The 23,388-nt window shown below is 30.2% G+C and overlaps 1 protein-coding gene and 1 long non-coding RNA gene across 2 annotated transcripts; one reads left to right on the top strand and one right to left on the bottom strand.

The window, feature by feature from the left end:
• Positions 1-2,829: 2,829 nt before the first annotated feature.
• LOC137806584 (uncharacterized) lies at positions 2,830-3,715 on the top strand. The gene is made up of 2 exons (XR_011080368.1): positions 2,830-3,119; positions 3,197-3,715. It is a non-coding gene; the product is annotated as an uncharacterized lncRNA (long non-coding RNA).
• Positions 3,716-5,572: 1,857 nt separating this feature from the next.
• Positions 5,573-9,393, bottom strand: LOC137806582 (BTB/POZ domain-containing protein At1g67900). Its single transcript, XM_068606784.1, has 4 exons — positions 8,728-9,393; positions 8,557-8,626; positions 7,103-8,374; positions 5,573-6,377 (listed from the first exon to the last, which is right to left on the bottom strand). Exons 1-4 carry the CDS (start codon positions 8,784-8,786, stop codon positions 5,880-5,882), a joined length of 1,899 nt encoding a protein of 632 aa, XP_068462885.1. The 5' UTR covers positions 8,787-9,393; the 3' UTR covers positions 5,573-5,879.
• Between the last annotated feature and the right edge of the window lie 13,995 nt (positions 9,394-23,388).

Raw genomic sequence — 23,388 nt, 5'->3', positions numbered from 1 at the left:
ATGCAATTAATCCTTTTACATATAATCATCCACCTACTGTCTGTTTGGGACATTGTAAGGAATATTTAAATTTTAAAGGGTCAAATGGACCCTTTGATACTCATGCTCATCTATAAGTGACTTTCCAGTTTCAATCATTTTAAGTATAGACTATTAATGGACATTTTTAATACCCAATTTTGTGTCAACATAATTGATTTATTTTCGATTTTTCTAAAAAAAATCAAATAAATAGCAAATTTCTTCAAGCGCAGTAATTGAAAAAAAAAAGGGAGAAAATGAAATGGCCCAACCAAACCCAATGCAGAAGGTCCACTCCAAAAAAAAAGCATAGTGAAAAAAATAATGTTTACTCCTTCATGAGAAAACATTTAATCTTTCAGTTAAATCAACTACCAACCAACTCTGCATTGAGGCCAATAAATCTATGATAACAAAAGAAAAGAAGGCTGGTGTTAATTATTTTTAGCAAAGAAATAAAAACATTGTCAATTTCTAATTTCTTTCCATGAAAATTAAACTTTTTAAATAAATTTAAAAAACGTAAAATCATTGTCAGTACTAAATAGAGATTTTTTTTTGGAGTTTTGGGCAATTCAATACACGGACTTGCATACTAAAAGAGGTGCCCATATTTTCAAAATTATTCTCAGAGGATGATTTTTTTCTGCATCTCCGTATTTTCTTTCTGCACCTTCATAGAAGACGTAAAATAATAATTTTAACATTTTCTTCATCTTCTTACCCCTCTTTCCTTTTTTTTTATTCTAAAGTTCTGAACTCTAGAATATTTCAAATTCTAGAGTTTGAAATGCATTTTCAAACTTAAAAAATACCTTTCAAATTTCAGAATAATTTAGAAAATAAAATTATATTTCGAATTATAAAGTTCAGAAAGTCTAGGGATTATACAAATTGAAAATGAAAAAAAAAAAACCAACACCTTTTGCCAAAGGGTAGTTTTGGAATTAAAGGATTTATAGAGGTCAGGGGTGGAGGAAGAAATTGCCAGATATGTGAAGGGGGAAAATCTATTAGTGGGCCATAAAAACTACAACCACAAAGTGTATATCTTCCTGCACCCTATCAAAGTTATTCCTACACCCATCAAATCAAATAAGTGAAATGATCAAATATTACATCTAATTTGTCTCATTCTGAAAAGTTCTTTGCGAAACATACTCTAGAAAAATTATTTCAAAAAATACATTACAAAACCTATTAGATACGTTTGGGAATTTTTATTGCAGAAATTGTGTTCCAAAAAATGTTTTTTCAAAATACACTTCATGAATTCTATAAAGTATGTTTTGGAATTTTTTTTTTGAAAAAGATAATGTGGAAGTCATTAAAAAAAAGGGTAAAACTTTTTCTTAAATTGATGGGGTGCAGGAAGAAACACCCACAAAATATGCACAAAAGGCCCACCATTACTCCCTTTTGGGTCTACGAGGCCCATATTTAATAGATATTGCTAAATTAAAGGTCTTGTTTATAATTTTTTCTTTTATTTTATTTGACTTAATAATTCTTTTGCGTCACTTATTATTTTGTTTAACTTCATCCTATTATTTTGAATGCTTTTAATTTGGTTTATACATTTTAAAAAACGACTTAAGAAAGTCCTTTTCATCAAATTGATAAATAACAACGTTATCATATATGTGATACGTAATGTATGTATGTGACAACTTTTAATAATGATATGTTATTTGTTCTTTACACAATATGATAATATTTTTACCATCAATTTGATAAGAACAACTTTGTTTAGCCTTTTTAAATAGTGAAACAAAGTTGAACAAAATATTATAACAATAGAATAAGAGTTATTAGTACTTTTAATTACTAAATATACCCTTTTATCTAAAGAAATATAAAGTGGTATTCTTAACATTTGAGTTGGTTATGTTCTCAATCTTATTTACTAATTATATATATATATATATATATATATATATATATATATATATATATATATATATATATATATATATAAATTAGTGAATTGATGACAAGATATAAGACAATGTGGATGGAGTTGACTCCTTTGTCATCTTCAAATAAAATTCATTAAATACAAAAAATAATTTTTTTAAAGAATTGTGATTTCAATTTCATACAGTGCTGTTTTCCCTCATTTAAGATTTTCACACAAATTAAGAACAAATTACTTTGAAGATAATTTGTTGGACACCAGTTTCACTAAATTATTTTTACTCTATTTATTAATATCCCCTTAGTTCTGGTAGTTTTTGGTTTTTCCATAAAAAGTTATTTATTTTTATATATTTGTTGTTTTTTTTATAAATTTTTTTTATATTAGGCATCACTATACAACTTGATATCTCAACAAGGCTTTTATAGTTTATTGTTTATGTTTTAGGATTTTTTTTTTCAATTATACCCTTAATTTAATTAAAATTTAAAAATGAGGTAGGATAACACCTAAACATATACTAAATTAAAAAAAAAACTGATTGGAGTATAATAGGTAATTCATTTAAAATTACATTAAAATCAGAAGAAGAAAAGTAAAAGAGCTAAATTTTTGGTGATGGAGAAGGTGATTTGGTATAATTTCCCTTTGGTGGGAAAAGTGTTGTTGATTACGTTATGAATCCATGAATGCAAGGTTGAATAATGAGATATTGAAGAGACAATGCATCTTATCCATCAAGTTGTGCATAGTTGGAGATGCATACTAAAATGCAAGTTGAGTCCCACACCGGTAAGTTAATTGACCTCCACTCGAATGTCTGCCATCATGTGTGGGACCAAAAGCCACTGGTGTTCATTGTTTAGAGGCCTAATTTGGCGTCACCATTCAATGCAACTCCCTAATAAAGAGAGAAAGATGAGGCAAACTCCATGACGGTGCCTCTATCTTACATGATTTCATGTTGCCAGTGGTTGAAGCACATATACTATACCAAATACTAAAGAGATCAAAATCTAGGTGGGGTCGTTAATTCAAGTAATTAACAAACCCGTGATATACAAACAAAAAAGCACTCTAACACCTGTTATTCACATCCACTTTTCTAGTTTTTTCTCAATCTCTTTGGGGAAAGTTCTTCCTCAAACTTCCCTGCAATCTCTTCAGCATCCTTCTTAAGGTCTGCTAACCAAACACATGTATTTGCTACATCTTATCTTACTAATTGGAACAGTTGTAACACTATTTTTATGTTAGGTAGTGCAGGAAATTAAAGAGCATGGAAATTGACCAGGTGACAACCAAGGACATGAGACTTCAAATGGCATCATCTAGGAGTGAGATGGTGTCTGGTGCTGCTGGGGTGGAGCTTCAAGGGGCTTCTAATTTGGGACAAGGTGGCCTTCAGAGACAACCTAGTATGACCAAGACCAATTGTCTATGTTCTCCAACCACACATGCTGGTTCCTTTCGTTGCAGGCTTCACCGCACCCCTAGTCTTCAGAGGACCAAAAGCATGGATTCAGAGGCATCTACTGTTCATGCTTCCACGGTTGATTCTGTTGCTGCTCCCAACAAGGATCCACTTCATTGATTGTTAAATATTATTAAGCTGTTATATTCATATATAATAACTTGTTTGTGTTTACCCAACCAAGTCATGTATTTGCTACCCTATCTATTTATGATCGCCAAATGTAAAGATGTTTGTCATGGAAGTATATAATTTATACTCCATTGAATCTCATGTCAACAATTTGGGATCATTTTCATTCATGCTTCACTGTCCTTTCAATATGCTATTCTAAGTTGAAATACCCTTTGTTAGTGACCTTTCTGAATTTAATCATCAAGTTTAGGGCGTGCAGTAACTGAAGATAATTTGTATTTTCTCATCTCCCTTGTCTTTAATAGGCTTGTGAAGATCCACACGCTTCGCAAATCCATGACTACAAGGGATGGTTTCAAGGCTTGGTATAGTTTCTCAACTGGTTTTGATCTACAAGAATCGCTTTATTGATTCTGAAACTGAAATTTTGCTAAGGACAAAACTTTGTGTAGTTGCTTAAATGGTTTCATTCCATTTGTAATTAAAATTGAAGTTTCTTTTTCCCACAACAATTACCCAAGTCTAACAACACAGTTTTTCCCTGACATCGTGATGGTATATAACTAAATCTGATTGAAATTTGAGTTGTAACAAGATAGAAGATACAACATTGTGAATCAATGAAACAACAACATACACCAACATGGCCTAACGATGAGAAGAAAATATAGATTTACCAAGATGGCCCGGTGCTATTAAGACTGTAACAGCACCTACAAAGACCCTTAAATTGTCACTTGCAGGTGATTAATGTAGAAACCAGTAAAGAATTCAATTACTAGTACAGACACTATAGGTGTTGAGGTGTGTTATATGGGTATATATATTTTGGCAAACATGTTTAGCAATAAGCTTCCACATCATTAAATTCCTAGAATAAACTTGATCTGTATCTCTAAAGATATCCACTCAGAATTAGGAGGGCACATTCCCATTGACGCAGCTTCTTGACAAATGACTAGTTTGTTTGAAGCAGAGAAGGAAACAAAATAAAAAGGAATGCATGAAAAAGTAAAGGGTGAAGTAAGTTGTACCAAAATATTTTGTTAATGGTAATTATACCTAGTAGTGTCAGCAATTGGTGTCAGGAATATTCATGTAGGCATGCTCTTAAAATAGTTAGTCAAGGTCAAAGAAACTATGATGACTAGTGATCATGATTGCAACAATGATGATGACCACCACAAGCAGTCCGCCACTATATGATTCCCATATGCTTTATGACTTTTTTGAAACTAAAAAATTATAATTCTTTCACCACCACCACCTCCAAAACAGTGAGAGGTCCATCTCAGTTTGTGAGATTGAATTGAAGTAACTAGTTAGTTCTCTAGGGACACAACGCATCCCATCAATCCTACAAAATCCAAATTACTGGTAATAATTACAAATCTGAGACTAAAGGAGGTTGAAAGTGACTTCCATGAAAAAGATCTACAGCAATTAAGAAGTCAACTCATTAGCTGATATTAAAGAAGTCTATGATTTCATGGCCTAAAAAATTGTTAGACATACTTCTGAGTTATGCTGAAAAGGTCTCACTTTGGAATACCCATCTTCTACTCTTCTTGATTTTTGCTTATAACAGCAAATGTGGATACATGGAACAAAGCTGAGTCATGGGTATATTAAACACACCAAGTGGTTTTTAGTTCAACAGTTGTCGTTGTTTCAATAATACCACTTGGAAGCAAACATATCTCAGCGATGCTGGATCTTATTCTTTCTTGTTTATTTCTGCTACTTTTTGGTCGGCTATACATTGCACATCATTTTGTTAATCATACTAACACACTAGATTGTTCCAGCGCACGATACATTAATGACAAATCTGTGCTCACAAAACACCAAATTCTAGCCTTAATTATTACCCACAACTCCTATCCATAATACTCTATGATATGAATTCAATAAGGACGAGATTATCCGCGTGGATACAAATAGATGTGAGGAACATAATCTCTGATATTGCAGTATTAATTGCTTTATGTTAGATGCATCAACAAAATCAGGACCCGTTGAAGTGAACCGTCAAAGATGAACATAGCCACGTGTTACAGATTCCTGAACACACACGGCACCATTGGCCCTACAACTCGTCACTGACACCAGAGATTCCTCATCCAGTTTTCACATATGTGATTTACCAAAGAGATTTCCCCTCACAAATCTCATTTCTTATTATTATAGGTTACACCAACAATGCACATTTGGATTCACTGATTTTCCCTACATGTTATAACTTACAAGACCTTTTGCAAAAGAGAAAAATATAGTATATGTTACCCGCTAAATTTCCCATCCCCATCATGAAAAATCGAAAAAATTTACTCAGTTCTTTTCAGTGGCAGTTCTGTTGGCAGCCCACAACTTGCTAAACATGCGTTTGGGCTGAGTAGGAAGAGCAAGTAGACCTTTAAATCTGGAAGTTCTCCCAATTTCATCACGAGGCACAACATTTTCATCCAAGTCATCCTCAGCTAGCTTCATTCTGAGAGTTGGGTTCCTAGTTGACTTTGGTGACTTGAATCCAGAGACACTCCAATTGTCATCAGCATGTATACTTGTTGTGGTGCTCAATGGTGCTGTGTGTTTTGATGGGTCAATGCCATGTGCGGTGAGTAGTGCCTTGATGTTGCTTGGCATGTCAGTCACTTTGCCACCAGCTGCTGCTGCTCGTGCTTGCTCAAAGAAGAGAACTTGAACAACCACCCTTAGGGGAAGTAGCTCATTCTGTGCTGCATGCATGCAAGCTTCCACAGACAACTTTTTGCAGTCTAGAATTCGACATAGTCTCTTCCTTTCGTTCTTATTCAGCTCTGGATGTGCCTACATTTTCCAGTTAAGCAAAATATAGATTTTAATCATACTAATAAGGTATCCAAATGAATCCAAGAAATTTCATGTGTTTCTTCCGCTGCCAGACATATATTACATCATTAAGCATATCCCTTTTTGTAAAATTTTAGCTTAGTGGAATGAACGCATCGACCATGAGAACACAATCAATTATGTGGAGGACTAAAGAACATTTATCACATTTTCTTTTAATCACTTTCTAATGAACAAACAAGTTGCAACAAAAACTGACTAAAATAAGTCTGGTAGGGAGGTTTTATGTATTTTGTCCGACACGCTAAGTTCAAACTTGTTGGTGCTAAAAAAACAAAAACAAACTCGTGGCAATAAAACAAAACTCTTGTGTCCATAAGAAACAAAAAAGTTCTTTCATAGTTTTCACTGGCAATCTTATCTTTCTTGTTCTAACCAAGTGAAATGACTAACTGCCAGAACAGGAATTAGAAACTGCTAGTATTAGTCAGAAAGTGGCCACATTCAGGCCAAATTTCTGGTGGGTCAGCCTACACCTAAACCACGGAAAAATGATGGGTGAGACAAGATTTCAAGGTCGAGTTGTTTATCCACCAATTCTGTCCCACCAATGAAAGACGTTCAACTTCAACCATAGCCCCCCTCTTGGTCATTATTTATTCTACCATGTACAAAAAACAGTAATTCTGAAAACACAATAGAAATTCTTGTTCTAAATTTACCTTGAGATAAATGTCAATTGCTCTGTACAGGTCATCATGATCTTGTCTTGCAAAATCTGGTATAGTTTCAGCAAGAGCAATGAATTTTGAGAGAGGCAAATTCACATCCCTGGCAACTTCCTGAAGGTAGCTATCCACTAGCTTTGCCACCTTCAGTTTTGAGCCATGAGATGCTGAGGAGGACCTCCTACTCTCTTGGAACTCGAATTTAATGTTCTCTGCCGAACGAGACCTTCTCCTTTCAATGGTAAACCTTGATCTTGGAGGGCTGGTTGGTGGACTCTGACCTTGCAACAAAAATTGTTCCAATATGGTCATAACCAAGTCCACTTCGTACAGCATATTATTTGTCTTAGACACTGAGCGTATCAGAAGATCATTAACCGAGGCTTCCTCCAGTTGAAGTCCTACTCTTGTGGCCAATTCCACCTTTGAAGAAGCCGAAGCTTTGAGAATATTGGCTGCCTTTAACAGTTTAAGAAGGAAGCTGCAAGAAACAGCACCTTTTTCTGCCGGAAGCAAGCTCACAATTGATTCCAAAAGCAGTCTATGCTTTGAACTTACTTCACTCGCAGAATCCGAATCTGAATCAGAGTCAGATTCAGTCTCCCTCTTGACAAGCACATTCTTCCTGATATTCGGTAGCCATCTAGATGCATAAATCTTCAATGCATCACCAATGAGATTTGAGGGTGTCTTGCCACCAGATTTGATAGCTATCATGGTTCTCCAGTACAGGTCTATGCTCAAATCTGCTAAATCCTCAGCCCACCATCCCTTGCTTGCTGATTTGTGTCTCAGACTTTCGGTTCCATTGCAAGAAGACACATCATCCCTTACCCTCCGGGAATGACTGTGTGATAAACTCACCTTTGAGGGGTGGCTTAAGACCTTTGAGGCAATGGTCTCAATGCATCTGCTGGTAATTGCCAAGTCCTCCGACCACAAAGGCAATGCTTTGGTGGATTGTAGAGTCACAATGGAATCCTTCCACCCATTAAGGATGCAAGAATTAAAGAAAACATCAAGCTTGTAAATCAAATTCCCCTTCTCAACGTCCTCAGTCATCTGCAAGTATTCCGCGGCGCAACGCGCAGTTACAATGTTGTATGCACTGAGAGTGATGGTTATGCCATAGCAGAACTTGGCACACAGCTCAAATGCTTCCACCCCACCAGGAAATTCAGGGAGTTGGACTATTTGTTGCTGAGGAGAATCAGAACTCTCTGAGCATAGCCTTTGCAGGCGCAAACATTTGGACAATAGTGGAAACTGAACAATATCAAAATAAACTTCAGACCATCGATATGTGACTGAACAATAAAAAAGAATGAACAACAAAAGATAGAAAAAACAAAGTTCATTAAAAATCAAAATGGACAGAGATAGAAGTTGAAGAGTTTCTATCTTTGGTAATTTGGTAGCCTCAAGCATAAGATTTTCAAGGAGCAAACCTTGTGAAGAAGATATCTAGTTCCTTTCACTTGAATTATGAGGTCACTTGAAACTTCAGAAGAGATTGTCCTGCATACAAAGAAAAAAGGAAGGAACTCGTGTTACTCACCTGAAGCTGATATACATCATCTACAAATATAAACAATCAAATTGATCAATATATGCCTTGCCTTATAGACTCTGCAGTGTAAAAGGTATCTGGACGAGATCCCAGTTTCATAAACTTCATGACTGTTTGTCAATTTATTTTATGCTAAATCATGTATTACTCTGGACTAGTTACTTGCACAATTCACAACTGCAGAAAACACAAGAAGTGCATAGAGCAGATAGTGGAAGAGCATCTACATGAAATGCTCTTCCATTATATTTTCCTTTTTATAGATTTTCCCACTTCCCAAGTTGAAATTGAACCAACAAAACTCAAAGTGTCAGGAGCCTCAAAAGAATACTTGAAGAACTCGTAAGACAGAAAGGAAAAGAAAAAAGAGAAGATGAAGAAGTGATGTTGGAGGAGAGAGAATAAGAAGTTCCAATGTAAAAGGAAAACCAAGAAGCTTGCTCTGGGAAGAAATAATATAAAGCAGTTTAAATAAGTAGATGTCACAACAAATATGGTAAAGAGGAACACAACTTTTACCACATTCATTCAGAAGCAAAATTTTCGTTATTGATTCAAATTTGCAAAAAAAAAATATGAAATTCATCAAATTATTTTCAGTCATTCACAGAAAGTGCATATGCAAGATTATGCTGAAGAGTGTTTTTAACGCTCTTCAATAATTAATCAACATAAACCAGGAGCATCTAACCCAACACACACTAATTTATACCTCAATTGAACCCTTTTTAGAGAAAGGATAAAATGGAAATGCAAATATATCGAATTTATATAAAACTGGACAAAAATGTTGATAAAAAAAATAGTAAAGTTTACCTCTTTCAGACTCAAATATAAAGAAAAATAATAACTTTGGATTTAATTGTAAACAAATGTATACTTTTATTCCAATTAATGATATCATCTCAAAATTATCCTTCAATTAAGTGCAATTCCATTATTAATGTTTTTTTTTCTCATTCTTGATATCAAATTCTTATAAAGGTTTTTTTTAAACGTGATTAGTACAATTCCATGATATTAACTAATTTTTTTAATTAGCAAAAAAGTTTGTAGTGTTACTCATATTTAAATTCCAAAAAAAATATCTTCTTAAATTTTGTGCAATTACTTTAAATATTTTCACTCATCCTTTAATGTCATCCAAATTTCCCTCTTATCACATCCTTCCAATTCCTTCATATAAACACTCATCAAAGGCGTTTGGTTTTGATTTGATGGTTTTTTAGAAAATAGGATTAAATTTATACAAAAGTTGTAACAAGTACATTATTACTCATTTATAAATAAAGAAATATTTGATTTTTAATATAAAACACCATTCAATACTTAACATAAAAGAAAATAAATGTTTTTTTTTGTAGAATGTTTATCTCCTATTTTGAAGAAAAAGAAATAGAGAAAATAAGCAAGACAAAATAGGTAAGAAATAAAATTATATGTATTCTTCATAAAGTAGAAATATATAAAGAATATTTTTTTTTTTAAATTGTATATTTTGATTGATTTTTTTTACCTCTTACTAGAGAGTCAACAATTACTCGTGTAGTTTTTTCAACCAACTGAGTTAGACTTCATTAACAATAAAGTGATTTTATATAAATAAAAATATGAAAAATAATATATTAAATCTTACTTTCTTTTAAAATTATTTATTGTTTTTTCTACCTAACATGCTATTAATTGTATTTTTTTCGATCCTTCTCCCTCTCCTTTATCAATAAACCATTAGAGTTATTAAAAAAATCATTAGTAATTGAAAATCCAAAGCTAAAAAAAGAATGGAATTGAGACACGAGAATTTTGTAAGGTGAGGTAAGGGCATTAAGATACTTAATAATGAAGTGAATCATTCACTGACAAATTTAATCACGAAAAAAATATTACTTTAATAACTACACTTTAAAATATTAGTTACAATTATGATATAACACAATACAATTTCAAAAATTACTTTATTTTATTATAAAATTATTTTTTTCTCCCATTGTAATTTGGTACAATTTCACCACTCCTAAGAAATTCTACAACTCTATTATTTATTTTTCTAGTTTTTTTTTTTTCTTAGAAGAAGAATACATGGTGTAGATAACAATAAAAAGGAACATGTGTTTTACTTTTTTACTACATGTGCTTATCCTGCGCCCACTAGTGCCCTTCCTCCTTCTCATCATTGCCACTACAAAATTCCAATTTTCTTTTCCTTTTTTTTACACTTTGAACAACCCTCTCCTATTATTTTTGTCAAACATTATTTATTTATTTATTTATTTTTATCACGTTACTACTTTCTCAATAAAGAACACTTTACCCATACTAACAAATTAAAAGGGTTATCAAATAGTTTTCCTAAGCAAAACAGAGAAAGAAATAAACAAAAAAAAAGTTACTACATACGCTCAAAGTAGGGTTGTTAAAAAATAACCAAGCCAATTTAAAATCAAACCATTTAAATAATTTATTTAATTTGATAATAATTTAAATTAATTCAGTTTCAAGTATAATCCAATTTAATTTTAACAACGTTTAATAAAAAAAATGCCATATATTTACGGTTATAGTATTACTAGATTAACAAGTGATATTTAATGTTCATATCACATATTATTAAATAAAAATAATTTTAAATAAAAATAATTAATTATTATATTGACTAAATTATATATTATTTTAAAGATACAAAAATTATTGATATTTAAATTATTTTCTATGATTGATAAATAGTTTCTAAATTGATAACTAAAACTTTGGTGGCTAATTAAATATTAATTTAGAAACTATTTATCAATAATAAAAATTAATTTAAATATTAATAATTTTTTTAGTCTTTAAGATTATATTTAATTTAGTCAGTATAATAACTAATTATTATTTTTTTCTAAAATTGGTTTCTATTTAAAGATTTTCTAATAATGTTTCTTCCATCAACAAATTAATCTCAAGTTGTAATTATTATAAAATCATTTCAATTTGATTAGATAAGTTATATGAAGTTATTTAAAAAAAAAAATTGAAATAATCTTTCAAACAACTATATACCTTTTATATAAATTTTATGGTAGCATGTTTAGAATATAGTTTTATAATAGTTGAGGTATATTGTGAAGTGTTAAAAGGAAAGCAAAAGGTATGGTATGGGTATAAATGTGGCTTTCTCAATTCCAATGGATATCTTCCTAAAGTATTAATTTGATTAACGAGTGTTGGTAAAACTTGTCCCAATCTAATGAAAAAATAACCAAATTGCCATTCATTTTTTCACTCTTAAGTTTTGTGTTTGTTTGTCTTGTAGACTAGCCTTCATTTTCATTCATTGCAAATGGTCCAGGAGATTGAAACTCCGAATATCATTACCAAAACTTTGAAAAACTCTTTGTTGTTAAATGTTGGTTTACGATGTAGATTTTCAATTAGATTAAATATTTTTTTTAGTTTAAATTTTATATATATATTTTTTTTTATGTATTTGTAATAAGAAAATTATTGAAATAAGTTCTTATAATAGTTTTAATTTTACATAACAAACTAATTTTCTATATTGACTATCACTGAGTTATTGATTAGCAAGTTTGGAGGTCTCGGCTTCATGAATTTTTCTTATTTCATTCTAATAAGACTCACTGACTAAACAATGTTGATTATTAATTCAGATTTTATTAGTTTTTAATTTTGATTATTAATTCATATTTTATTACCCTTAAATTATTTACCGTTACTATTGTATTAGTGGTCAAAATAAAATCAGTTTAGCAGTTTTGCAATTTTGTGTAATTAGGTTCAATCAGTTTTTACAACATTTTGCCTCCTATTATTTCCTTGAATTAGTTCCTACAATCAAGACTGGAGATTACTTATGAGTGAAATGTTTTAACATTAGTCTATATTAAAAAATTATTCATCAAGTAAAAAAAAAACTATTCCACTAATTTCCTTACTACAAGTACGAGGAGGTCTAAAATTTTATTTTAACATTTTAGTCTATATTAAAAATTTATTTATCATGTAATATCCTAATAATATTTTTATTATAAATATCGAAAAAGTAAAAGAAAAAATATTTTCACCTAAAATTATAGGTAACGAAACATATATTTAACCCTTTTTATTATTAGGCAAAATTGAATTTGGTGTATTTTTGTGTGGTTGGGAATTTTGGGCGTAAGTGGTGAATTGGTTAGAATGTATTAATCGCAGTTGATGGTTGTGTTATACTTTGTTTGGCTTAGGATTGTGATGAATGAGGCAATAACGTGTGAGTTATTTATTTTTGTGGAAATCTCTTAGACATGGATGAAGTATTGAAGAAGTGTGAGATAGATGGAAGTGGGGCCTTTATTGGTAGGAAACAGAAAAGGAGAAACAGGGTTATGAGGGTATGATATTCATGATTGGTTCCATATAGTGATGTGTCACTATGATTTGTTGAATGCTAAAATCACAGATATCAATTTTTGTTGGCAGAATTATTACAAAAAGTAACAGTGGAGAGAGGGGTCAGGTTCTATTTCATTATATGCTTCATCAATCCTCATAGCTTTAACAACCCCACCTCATATATTCCATTTTAAAGCTTCAACTCACTCACTTTTGTGCTACTCCTACAATTACTTCATCATTTATAATCCCAAAATAACAATCAAAATAGAACCACGATGTGAAATTTAGCTGCACACAATTATTCTACTTCAGGTTAGCTATCATTATTTCCATGCCTTCATATAATTGTTATACATTAAAAAAGTTTTATGTCTTGTGGGATAATATTTAATAAGCAATTTTTTTGTTGAATGCGTGTAAAAATTCGTTAAAGTAGTATCAGTCACTAGTCCTTGAGTCCTGAAGTATGAAGTTTGAATATTTCTCTTAAATAGTGTGTTGGTATTCGATACGACACTCGTATGACACATGTATGAGATATATCCGTGAAGTATCCAATTCAAAAAATATTTGTTAGATTTCTGATAATTGTAATACGGTTCCAACACAATTTTAAAAAGAAAAAATACATTAATTTTTTAAAAATTCAAACTTTATTATATAAATTATTATTATGATTATAAAAATAAGAAATAAATCTTTGTGAATCAGTAATGAAAAACATCTTTTTGCTCTAAAAAATAATCTGAAACATACTTGTACACATAAATTTTTATTGTCAATTTATATAATTCATAATTATATAATATATAGATCCGTGTCCTATATTTTACATTTTAAAGATTTTACATATTTGTATGTCCATGTCCGTGTCGTATCAGTGTCCGTACTACATAAATCGTGAATGAAAGTGATTTAAAATCTAATGAGGTAGTAAAAAGATACTTATGACCAAAGAAAAAAATAGCTATGATTCTTGTAATTTGACTTTGCGTTTTATTTAAATAAAGTTTAATATATATAATTTTGGTTCGTAAAAATTTTGTTTTTTCATTATATATGTCTATATATATATATATATATACTCACATTAGTTTTTTTTTTCTGCAACTCTATATATAGAGTTTGCTTTTCTCTTGTAAATAACTTATCTTTTTTTCATGCAATAATAAAATGTTTTTGTTATGTTCTTTTAGATGTTATAATGCTGACCCCACAATGTACTTATTCTGGTACAAAAACTAAAAATTCTACTATATGTTTATTTTTTAATTTCATTATGTGTTTATTCTGCAATAAAGACACTTACCTACAATGAATTATGGTATCAAAGAAGATTCATTCTGCTCTACTTTTGCCACCCATGTGTAACTCCTTTAAACAAGTTCATGTTTTTTTCTTCTTTCTTTTTCTTTTGTTTCTTTCATACACATGTGGAATCTTCACACAACGAATTATAAAACAACATGGATTGTAACAAAATCCTTCCAGTCCCTCTTATCTACACCAAGTTGAAATTGAAATTTGTTGAGAAGAGTATCATTGCACAAATTAAGAACAAACCTTTAAAATATTTGACTTATAAATTAAAATATTTAAGCATTCGTATTATAAATTTATGTAATAATTGAATGCTTAAAATATTCACACACATAAATATATAAATACTATAATAATTGTTACAATCAATAACTCATGTCGCCACCTCAACCATGATTTATTAAAATTGGTTATTGGAGTTTAGATTTTTATTAATCGGCATTAAAACTAGTTGGCAGTGTCTCAAATAAGAGTACCAAGAGTGTTGTAATATGTGATGATATATGAGTAAAATATTTAAATGTTTTATTCTTTTTCCTTGATAACTAACTCCATGAATAAAGGATTATAAATTATTATAAAGGATAGAAACTTAAATTTGATGTGGTAGAAGATGATATTTTATATGTTTGGGATGATTGAAATATAAGAAAAAAATATTTATAAATTAGTTATAGTAAGATTTTGAGTTGAAGATGGTATTGTATTTTTTTAAATTGATTCCTTATTTTCCCTATTTTTATAATGGTAACTAATATAAATAAATACATAAATAAGGAAAAATAAAATATTATATAACTCTTATAAAATGTTATACGTTAATACTACAAGAAAAATATGAAATAAAAACCAATTTTTAAAGACCAAAATAATTAGTTTTAATAGTAACTAAATTAGAGACCATTTTAAAAACTAAAAAAATTGGTTTCTAAATTAGTTTATATTATTGTTAAATAGTTTCTAATTTGGTATCTAATTAACCACCAATATTTTTTGTTACCAAATTTATAAACTAAATAATTGATAGTTAAAACATTGGTTGTTAATTAGATACCAATTTATAAACTATTTAACAATAGAAACTAATTTAGAAACCAATTTTTTTTTAGTTTATAAAATGGTCTCTAATTTAGTTACTATTGCAACTAATTATTTTGGTCTCCAAAAATTGATTTCTATTTCATGATTTTCTTGTAGTGTAATAATATTATACACACAAATAATTTTTTTGATTCAATCATTAAATTATAATTTCATATATAATAATTATTTATATTAAAATTAAATAATAATAATATTAATAAAGTGATTAATTGATTCCTATTTTAATATAAATTGAAAATAAACACTATATTAATTTTTATTTATATAAGCGAGATATCAAGTAAATTTAGATTAATATAAAATTTTATATACATTTAACTTTCAATCTGTTGATGAGAATATAGAAAGATAAAAAATATTTTAATGATTTTTATTTTATGTGATTATGACAATATTTTTTTTATTCACTTGTCATGATAATTATATTTGTTAATAAAAATTATATTTCTTTAAGATTTAAATATGTAAATGGTCGATATAATATATTTATTTATTATTTTAGTCGCTATATTTTTTTTAGTCTTTATAAGTTGATTGTTTATTCTTTTGGTTTTGGCATTAGTTTTCTCCTTGTAAAAGTGCATGCCTTATTATCTGATATCCCTTAAGTGAATATAACATTATAAATATTGGTGAAAAATTATATAGAGAATCATTTTTATCTATAAAGTGTTTAAAGTTGTGTAAAAAAATTTGGATACTCTTGGACCATGAACCCACATTGTTCACCATGTTAAGGTCAACCTTTATCAGATACCATATTATGATGAGTACCTATATTTACATGATGATAACTTGGATAACAGTGAATAAAGTTTGATTATGTAAATGGCTAAAACAAATTTAGAAACATTACTAATTTGTAAGTCTTTGTTACTTTAAATTATTGCATAAATGTTTGTCTATATTGAGAGATTGATTCTCAATGTTCCTAATACGCTTAACAAGTTACTAATCAACTTAGGTTTAAATTTCATTTGCGTTTAAAAATAATTATTTTTTATTTAAAAACGAATTACAATAAAATATCAATTATATTTCACTATATTAATTAGAAATTGTAATTTTTTTAAAAACAATCAATAATCAACATAAAATAGTTTACCATCAAGTTATTTAAAAAAATCAATTTTCATATTTAATCGATTACATCATTAAATAATTGATTAATAAAATTTATCTAGATTTTTTTATAAAACTCTTGTTAGCACCGTAACATAAAAAAAAATAGCATAAAAAAAACAAAAGCAATGGAATAAACTAAATTAATGTAAAAAAAAAAAAAAACTTCTAAGAATAGCCTAAGTAACTACATTGGGAGTTTAAACCAAAAAAATGAAAAATTAAATAAAGACAAAAAGATAAACAAAAGAATTTTTTCTAATGTGTTACTCTCATAGAGACAACAAAGAAAAACGATTAAATTTCAAAATCGAATCATATTAATTCATTCCTCATTTACATTCAGTCCTAGTAATAAATTTTTATGATATTGATACACGTCTCTAGAAATAATCTAGATTTACTCATGAATAAAATAATCGGTTACCTTAAGTTATAATCAATTGTATTTTGTTTGAAATTATAAAAATAGAACTTCAAAAAGTTTATATATATATATATATATATATATATATATATTCTTTCAATATCAACATATTTAGTGAGAACTTTCGAATCTATTATTAACATTAATTTAAAAGATCAAGACTATTAAGTTTTGTTGGGTGAATTTGAGGGAGTGAAAAATGATTGATTTGAGGAGAAAGTAAGGACAAAGTGATGTTTGTTGGATGGGGATAAACAAGGTGGAAAGTGAAAGAAAAGTTTATGAGAGGTTGTTAGTGATTGAAATTTTAATTTTTTTTAATTAATAAAAAAATAAGATTACAAATTTACCTTTATATTAAAAATAATTGAAAACGAAAATATGATTTATTTATTTATGCATTTTAATTGTTTGTAATTAAAACATTATTTTCGTAGGAACTAACTTTGGAAAAAATAAAATTATGTAAAATTGTCGGAATATGAAAAATTGTCATAATTTTTTTCTATTTCAATTAAAAATAAAATTTTAATATTCATAATTGTAAAAACAATTAGATGTAGAATTATCAATATATAGAAAAATAGAAATTTTTTAGTTAGAAATAAATAATATTTAAATATTCATAATTTTAAAAAATTAATTAGAAAATAATTTTTATATTAAATTTAAATAATAATAATAATATTTATTACTATTATTATATAATTCTTGTATTATAAATAATTATATTTATTTTTATTATATTATAATTATATTTTATTACTATTATTTATTTTTATTAATAATATTATTAAATATTTTTTTTATATAAATTTATCTAATATTTAATATTTTAATATTATTTAATATTTTTATACTATATATCGATAATAATATATATATATAAAATATTAATAATAATAATTATTATTATTATAAATAATTTAATATTTAAACATATTTTTGAAGTAAAATTATTTTATTTAAAAAAATGTTATAAAATATGAATTAACAACATAGATAAATTTTTATTTATTTTTAATGTATCTCTTTTGTTTCAAATTTTAACTAATAAAACAAATAAAAAAAACAAAGGATCTGATATTTATTTATCAACAACTAGGGATGACAATGCAGAGTGGGCTATGCGGGCTGGCCCATAACCCGCTATCAAAAAGCGTGGGGCGGCTCACTAATATAGCCCGTTGATTCGCTTAGACCCGTTCTGCATAACTCACAGCCCATGTGAGCCAACAACGAGGCTGGTTGGCCCGCTGACCCGCATAAATAAAAAAATAATTATTTTTTTTTGCAAAAAAAAATCATATCCCACTTACTCATTATTGCAGTGTGACCTTTATTTTTTTTATTTTTAAAAAATAAATTTAATGTACTAAAAGTTATAATGTTTTATCTTATTCATCTAAATGAGTTAATATTAAGGTGACAAAGAATCTAGTTTTAAATAAAGTCTTATATTTAAAAATTGTTAATTAAAAAATAATATAAAGAAGAGATTTCAATAAGATACTGTTTAAAAAATTAGTCATCTTTATTAAAATATTTGTAGCCAAACTTTGTTTTGATAAAATACTTTGATACCTTTATATACATATATAGAGAAAAAATATATGCAAAACAAAACTTTAATTACTTTTAATTAAACATTTTAACAACCCTCATACTTGAATTCACATTTTTTTATCTTAATTGAATGAATTGAAACATAGATAAAATTTTAATTTTTCAACAAAAGAAATAGGTGTTTTTTATAATTAATGATTTTAAAAAAAAATTCTTTATGCGAGCTGGCTCGCAGGTTCGCGAGTTTCCTCTTATGCGGGGTGGGTTAGTGAAATGAGCCAGCATTCCTTGGACGGTGCGGACCAATCCAACCCGTATTTTGTGGGCTAAATGTGGGGCGAACTTATGCAGAGAAGGCTAGCCTGCATTGCCACTCTTATCAACAACGTTCTGATGCCATGGAGGGAGAAATAAAAATAAGAGTAGTTTCATAATTTGCTTCATTGTCATGTGTTTTTCTTTTTTCTTCTTTCTTCTCATGTAAGGGAGGATGAAAAAAAGAGTTTCTCTCTCCCACACTTGCATTTCCACTCAAATCATGTTAGCTATAGCAGTTACAACGGTTTCTTCTACATAACTATATAATACTGGGTATTATAAATACCCATTTCATTCTCTCCTTGTATACTGAATATACAACAATACACTATCTTTTCATATCTCTTTCTTCTCTCTCTTTCTCTCAAACCTTATATGGTACAAAGTCATTATGACTTCACCATCATCCCTTGCCAATAATTCTGAAATTTTCCTCCAAAACAGAGATTCTTGTGCCTCATATTTTCCATACTTGCATCCCCTTGAAGCTTTATTCTGACAACTTCTTGGTCTGACGCCAACAGGTTACTGACACCCTTAGGAGCAATAAATCTCTAACATTTCTTGGATGGTACGTGTATACCACCTCGACTCATCAATGTCGAAGAAGATTCTCCAACCTCTATAAATCCCAAGTATCTTACGTATGATCGTTAAGATCAATCTATTCTTGCATGGTTATTGGCTTCCATGACTTATGGCATTCTCACACAAATGGTTGGTTTGGACTTTTCGCATCAAGTTTGGAGTAAACTTCAAACACATTATGCATCTCAAACCCGAGCACAAATCAAGAAACTTCTGCACATACCCAAGAAAGATCGATCTGTTTCTACCTTTCTTCTTGAAATCAAGAAAACCGTGGACAACCTAGCTATTGTTGGATGCCCAATCTCTACAGAGGACCACATTGAAGCCATTCTCGATGGGTTGTCTGATGAATATGACCCTTTCATCACTTCCATAACGTTTTGTCTTGATCCCTATACCGTGGAAGACATTGACGCTTATCCTTGCTCAAAAAGGTCGTATTGAGAAAGCTAAACAATCTGTCAATCAGCTTCTACAGGCACATGTTTTGTCTATTCCTACCACTTTCTCTCAATCACACTCTACTCACCAAGTCTTTTTCATCGAACCCCACATATGGTAATGGAAAACATTGTTTCTATTCCAAACCACGCTTTCAAAACTCCAAGAACTATAACAAGGTGTCACCATCTACCTCTTTGTCACGAGTGCAATGTCAAATTTGTGCGAAATATGGGCATACTGCTCTTCATTGCTGGCACAAGTTTGAAACCTCATCTTCTTCTCAGGTTTCTGCTAACACATCTCATTTTTCGTCTCTTAGTGATGACGAACCATCGATCCTTGACCCATCTGCTAGTCTACATGATCCACGTTTGTACCCTGATAGTGGTGATTCTCATCACCTCACTGTTCACAACAATAATCTTTCAACAAAAACACCTTACATAGGTTCTGACAAAGTTGTTATAGGTAATGGTTCACAGTTACTTATCACCTCTATTAGTACTGCTACCTACACTGATCTTACTACACATAATATGTTTTCTTTAACCAATTTACTGCATGTTCCCACTATCTCCAAGAATCTCTTAAGTGTTTCTCGGTTTGCACGTGATAATCATGTATTCTTTGAATTTCATGCTAACACGTGCCTTGTTAAACGTCAGGGAACAAAAGAGATCCTCCTTCAAGGCAAGCTTAAGGATGATCTCTATATCTTTCCCAATCTTGTTCATACTCCTCCTTGTTTTGCTTACACTTCTGCCATTACATCATGCTTATCTCCATACCATATTTGGCACTCTCGGTTTGACCATGCTCAACCTAAAGGGATTCACCAAATTATGAAACAATGTAATGTACCATACACTGCTACTTGTGAATTTTGTGCATCGTGTGTTGTTGGAAAATCTCATGAGCAACCTTTTAATGCTTTTCAAACTATATATTTCAAACCACTACAACTTGTTTTCATTTGATATTTGTGGTCCTTCTTTTACACCTGCTGCTAATGGTGCTTGTTGTTACATTTCTTTTGTGGATGCTTACACTAGATATGTATGGTTCTACCTAATACACAGTAAATCACAAGCTCTCACAGTTTTTAAATCTTTCAAACTATATGCTGAAAAGCAAACTGGTTTTCTTCTCTTAAGCATTCAAATTGTTAATGCTAAAGAGTTCTTATGTTTCCAATCTTTTCTTTCCACTTATGGTATAACTCATTCGTTAACTTGCCCTCACACGCATGAACAAAATGGTTTCGTCGAATGCAAACACAAGCATAAGCATATAGTTGATATCAATTTAACTTTGCTTTCCCGTTCTTCTTTACCCATGCATTTTTGGGGTTATGCTTTTACTACTACTGTGTCTATTATAAACATTTTACCTTCTTCCATATTAAAAAATTCTAGTCCATATCAAGTAATGTTTAATAGGAAACCAAATTATTCCTTCTACAAAATCTTTGGTTGTGCATGTTATCCGTTGCTTAGGCCTTATAATAACCATAAAATGAGTTTATATTCTTCTTTATGTGTTTTTCTTGTATATGCTTCCAATCACAAATGTTATATTTGCTTATCTCCTATTAGTCGTATGTACATCACTCGTCATGTTATCTTTGATGAAAATGTTTATCCATATGCTCTTTCTCCTAACCCTTTTTCCTCTATTTCATCAACTACTATGAGTTCTTCCCATTCTGCACCTACTTTAACTGTTTTTTAGCATGTACCATCTTCTACGCTTCAACCTACAAATGTTGATCGCATATCTCTTTCCCCTGCTCTTCCTTAAAATCATGCAAACACTCCATCTGCTATGTCTTCACCATCGAGAAGCATACCTACTTCCCCTACCACTTCTCTCACCTCGCACACCGATGAACCTCAAAATATCGTCATATGATTACATGTGCCAAGGCAGGAGTTTTTAAATCATGCATTTTCATTGCGACTACTGTTTCTGGTCTACCCAAGTCCACAAAAGATTTTTTACTTCATCCCCAATGGTTATCCGCCATGTACAACGAAATAGAAGCTTTACAAAATAATAACACATGGGTTCTCACTTCTCTTCCCCCTGGTGTTAAACCATTGAGCTGCAAATGGATTTTTAAAGTCAAATACAATGCTGATGGTTCTTTCCAGAGGAACAAAGCTCGTCTCGTTGCCAAAAGATTCCATCAAGAACCAGGTTTTGATTATTTTGAAATTTTCAGACCTGTTATAAAACTTGTTACTATACGTCTCATTCTCACCATAGCTATACAACAAAATTGGCATGTAAATCGAATCGATATAAATAATGTTTTTCTGTATGGGAATCCAGAAGAATTCGTTTATATGGTTCAACCACCTGGGTTTGTCACTGGTGATTCCAACACTGTTTGTAAGCTCAACAAAGCTCTCTACGGTTTGAAGCAAACACCCGTATCTTGGTTTCACAAGCTAAGTGCAACTTTATGTTCTCTTGGTTTTAGTTCAGCCAAAAGTGATACTTCTTTATTTATTCATTTAAAAAATGATATCATCTTATTCGTTTTAATTTACGTTGATGATATTCTCATCACAGGGAAGTCTCCAACTATTATTCAATCACTCATCACATCTCTCTCAAACAAAATACATTATTGATCTTATATAGAGAACTAACATGGGTTCTTCGAAACCATAATAAACACTAATGTTGTCCACCTCTCGACTAACAAAGAATGTCATCACTGCTATTGAAGATCCTTCACTATATCGCTTTGTGGTTGGGTCTCTCCAATATCTCCTTATTACCCATCCATAACTTGCATACAACGTAAATCGCGTTTGTCAATTCATGCATAATCCTCAACACCATCACTGGAAAGTTGTCAAAAGAATTTTACATTATCTAGCTGAGACTTCTACACATGGCCTTCAACTTTTTCGTTCTTCCCACCTCTCTCTCAATGCCTTTGTGGACGCTAACTGAGGCTCCAATACAGATGATCAAAAATCAACTTCTGGTCTTGTTGTGTATTTTAGATCCAACCCTATTGCATGGCTTTCAAAGAAACAAAAGGTTGTCTCCCGCAATTCTATAGAAGATGAATATCGCAACATTGCTGCTACTTTAGCTGAACTCAAATGGATTCAGAATCTGCTATCTGAACTTCATCTTCCTTCCACTATTCCCACAATTCACTTGGATAATCTTGGTGTAGTTCTTCTTGCCTCCAATCCCATCATGCACTCTAGAACCAAGCATTTTGAGTTGGACCTCTACTTTGTTAGAGATGCTATTAAACAAAAACAATTGCACATTCCTCACGTTCCTGCTACTTTTCAAATTGTTGATATCTTCACAAAGCCTTTAACTTCTACTACATTATTAAGTGTCTTTTTACGTAAATTAATAGTCTTTGCTAAATCCAGCCATTAATTAAGGGGACTGTTAGCTATAACA

The sequence above is a fragment of the Phaseolus vulgaris genome, chromosome 3 (genome assembly GCF_000499845.2).
Source record: "Phaseolus vulgaris cultivar G19833 chromosome 3, P. vulgaris v2.0, whole genome shotgun sequence".
Taxonomy (NCBI): domain Eukaryota; kingdom Viridiplantae; phylum Streptophyta; class Magnoliopsida; order Fabales; family Fabaceae; genus Phaseolus; species Phaseolus vulgaris.
Note: the sequence above shows the minus strand (reverse complement) of the source record. Positions and strands in the feature narration are given on the sequence as shown.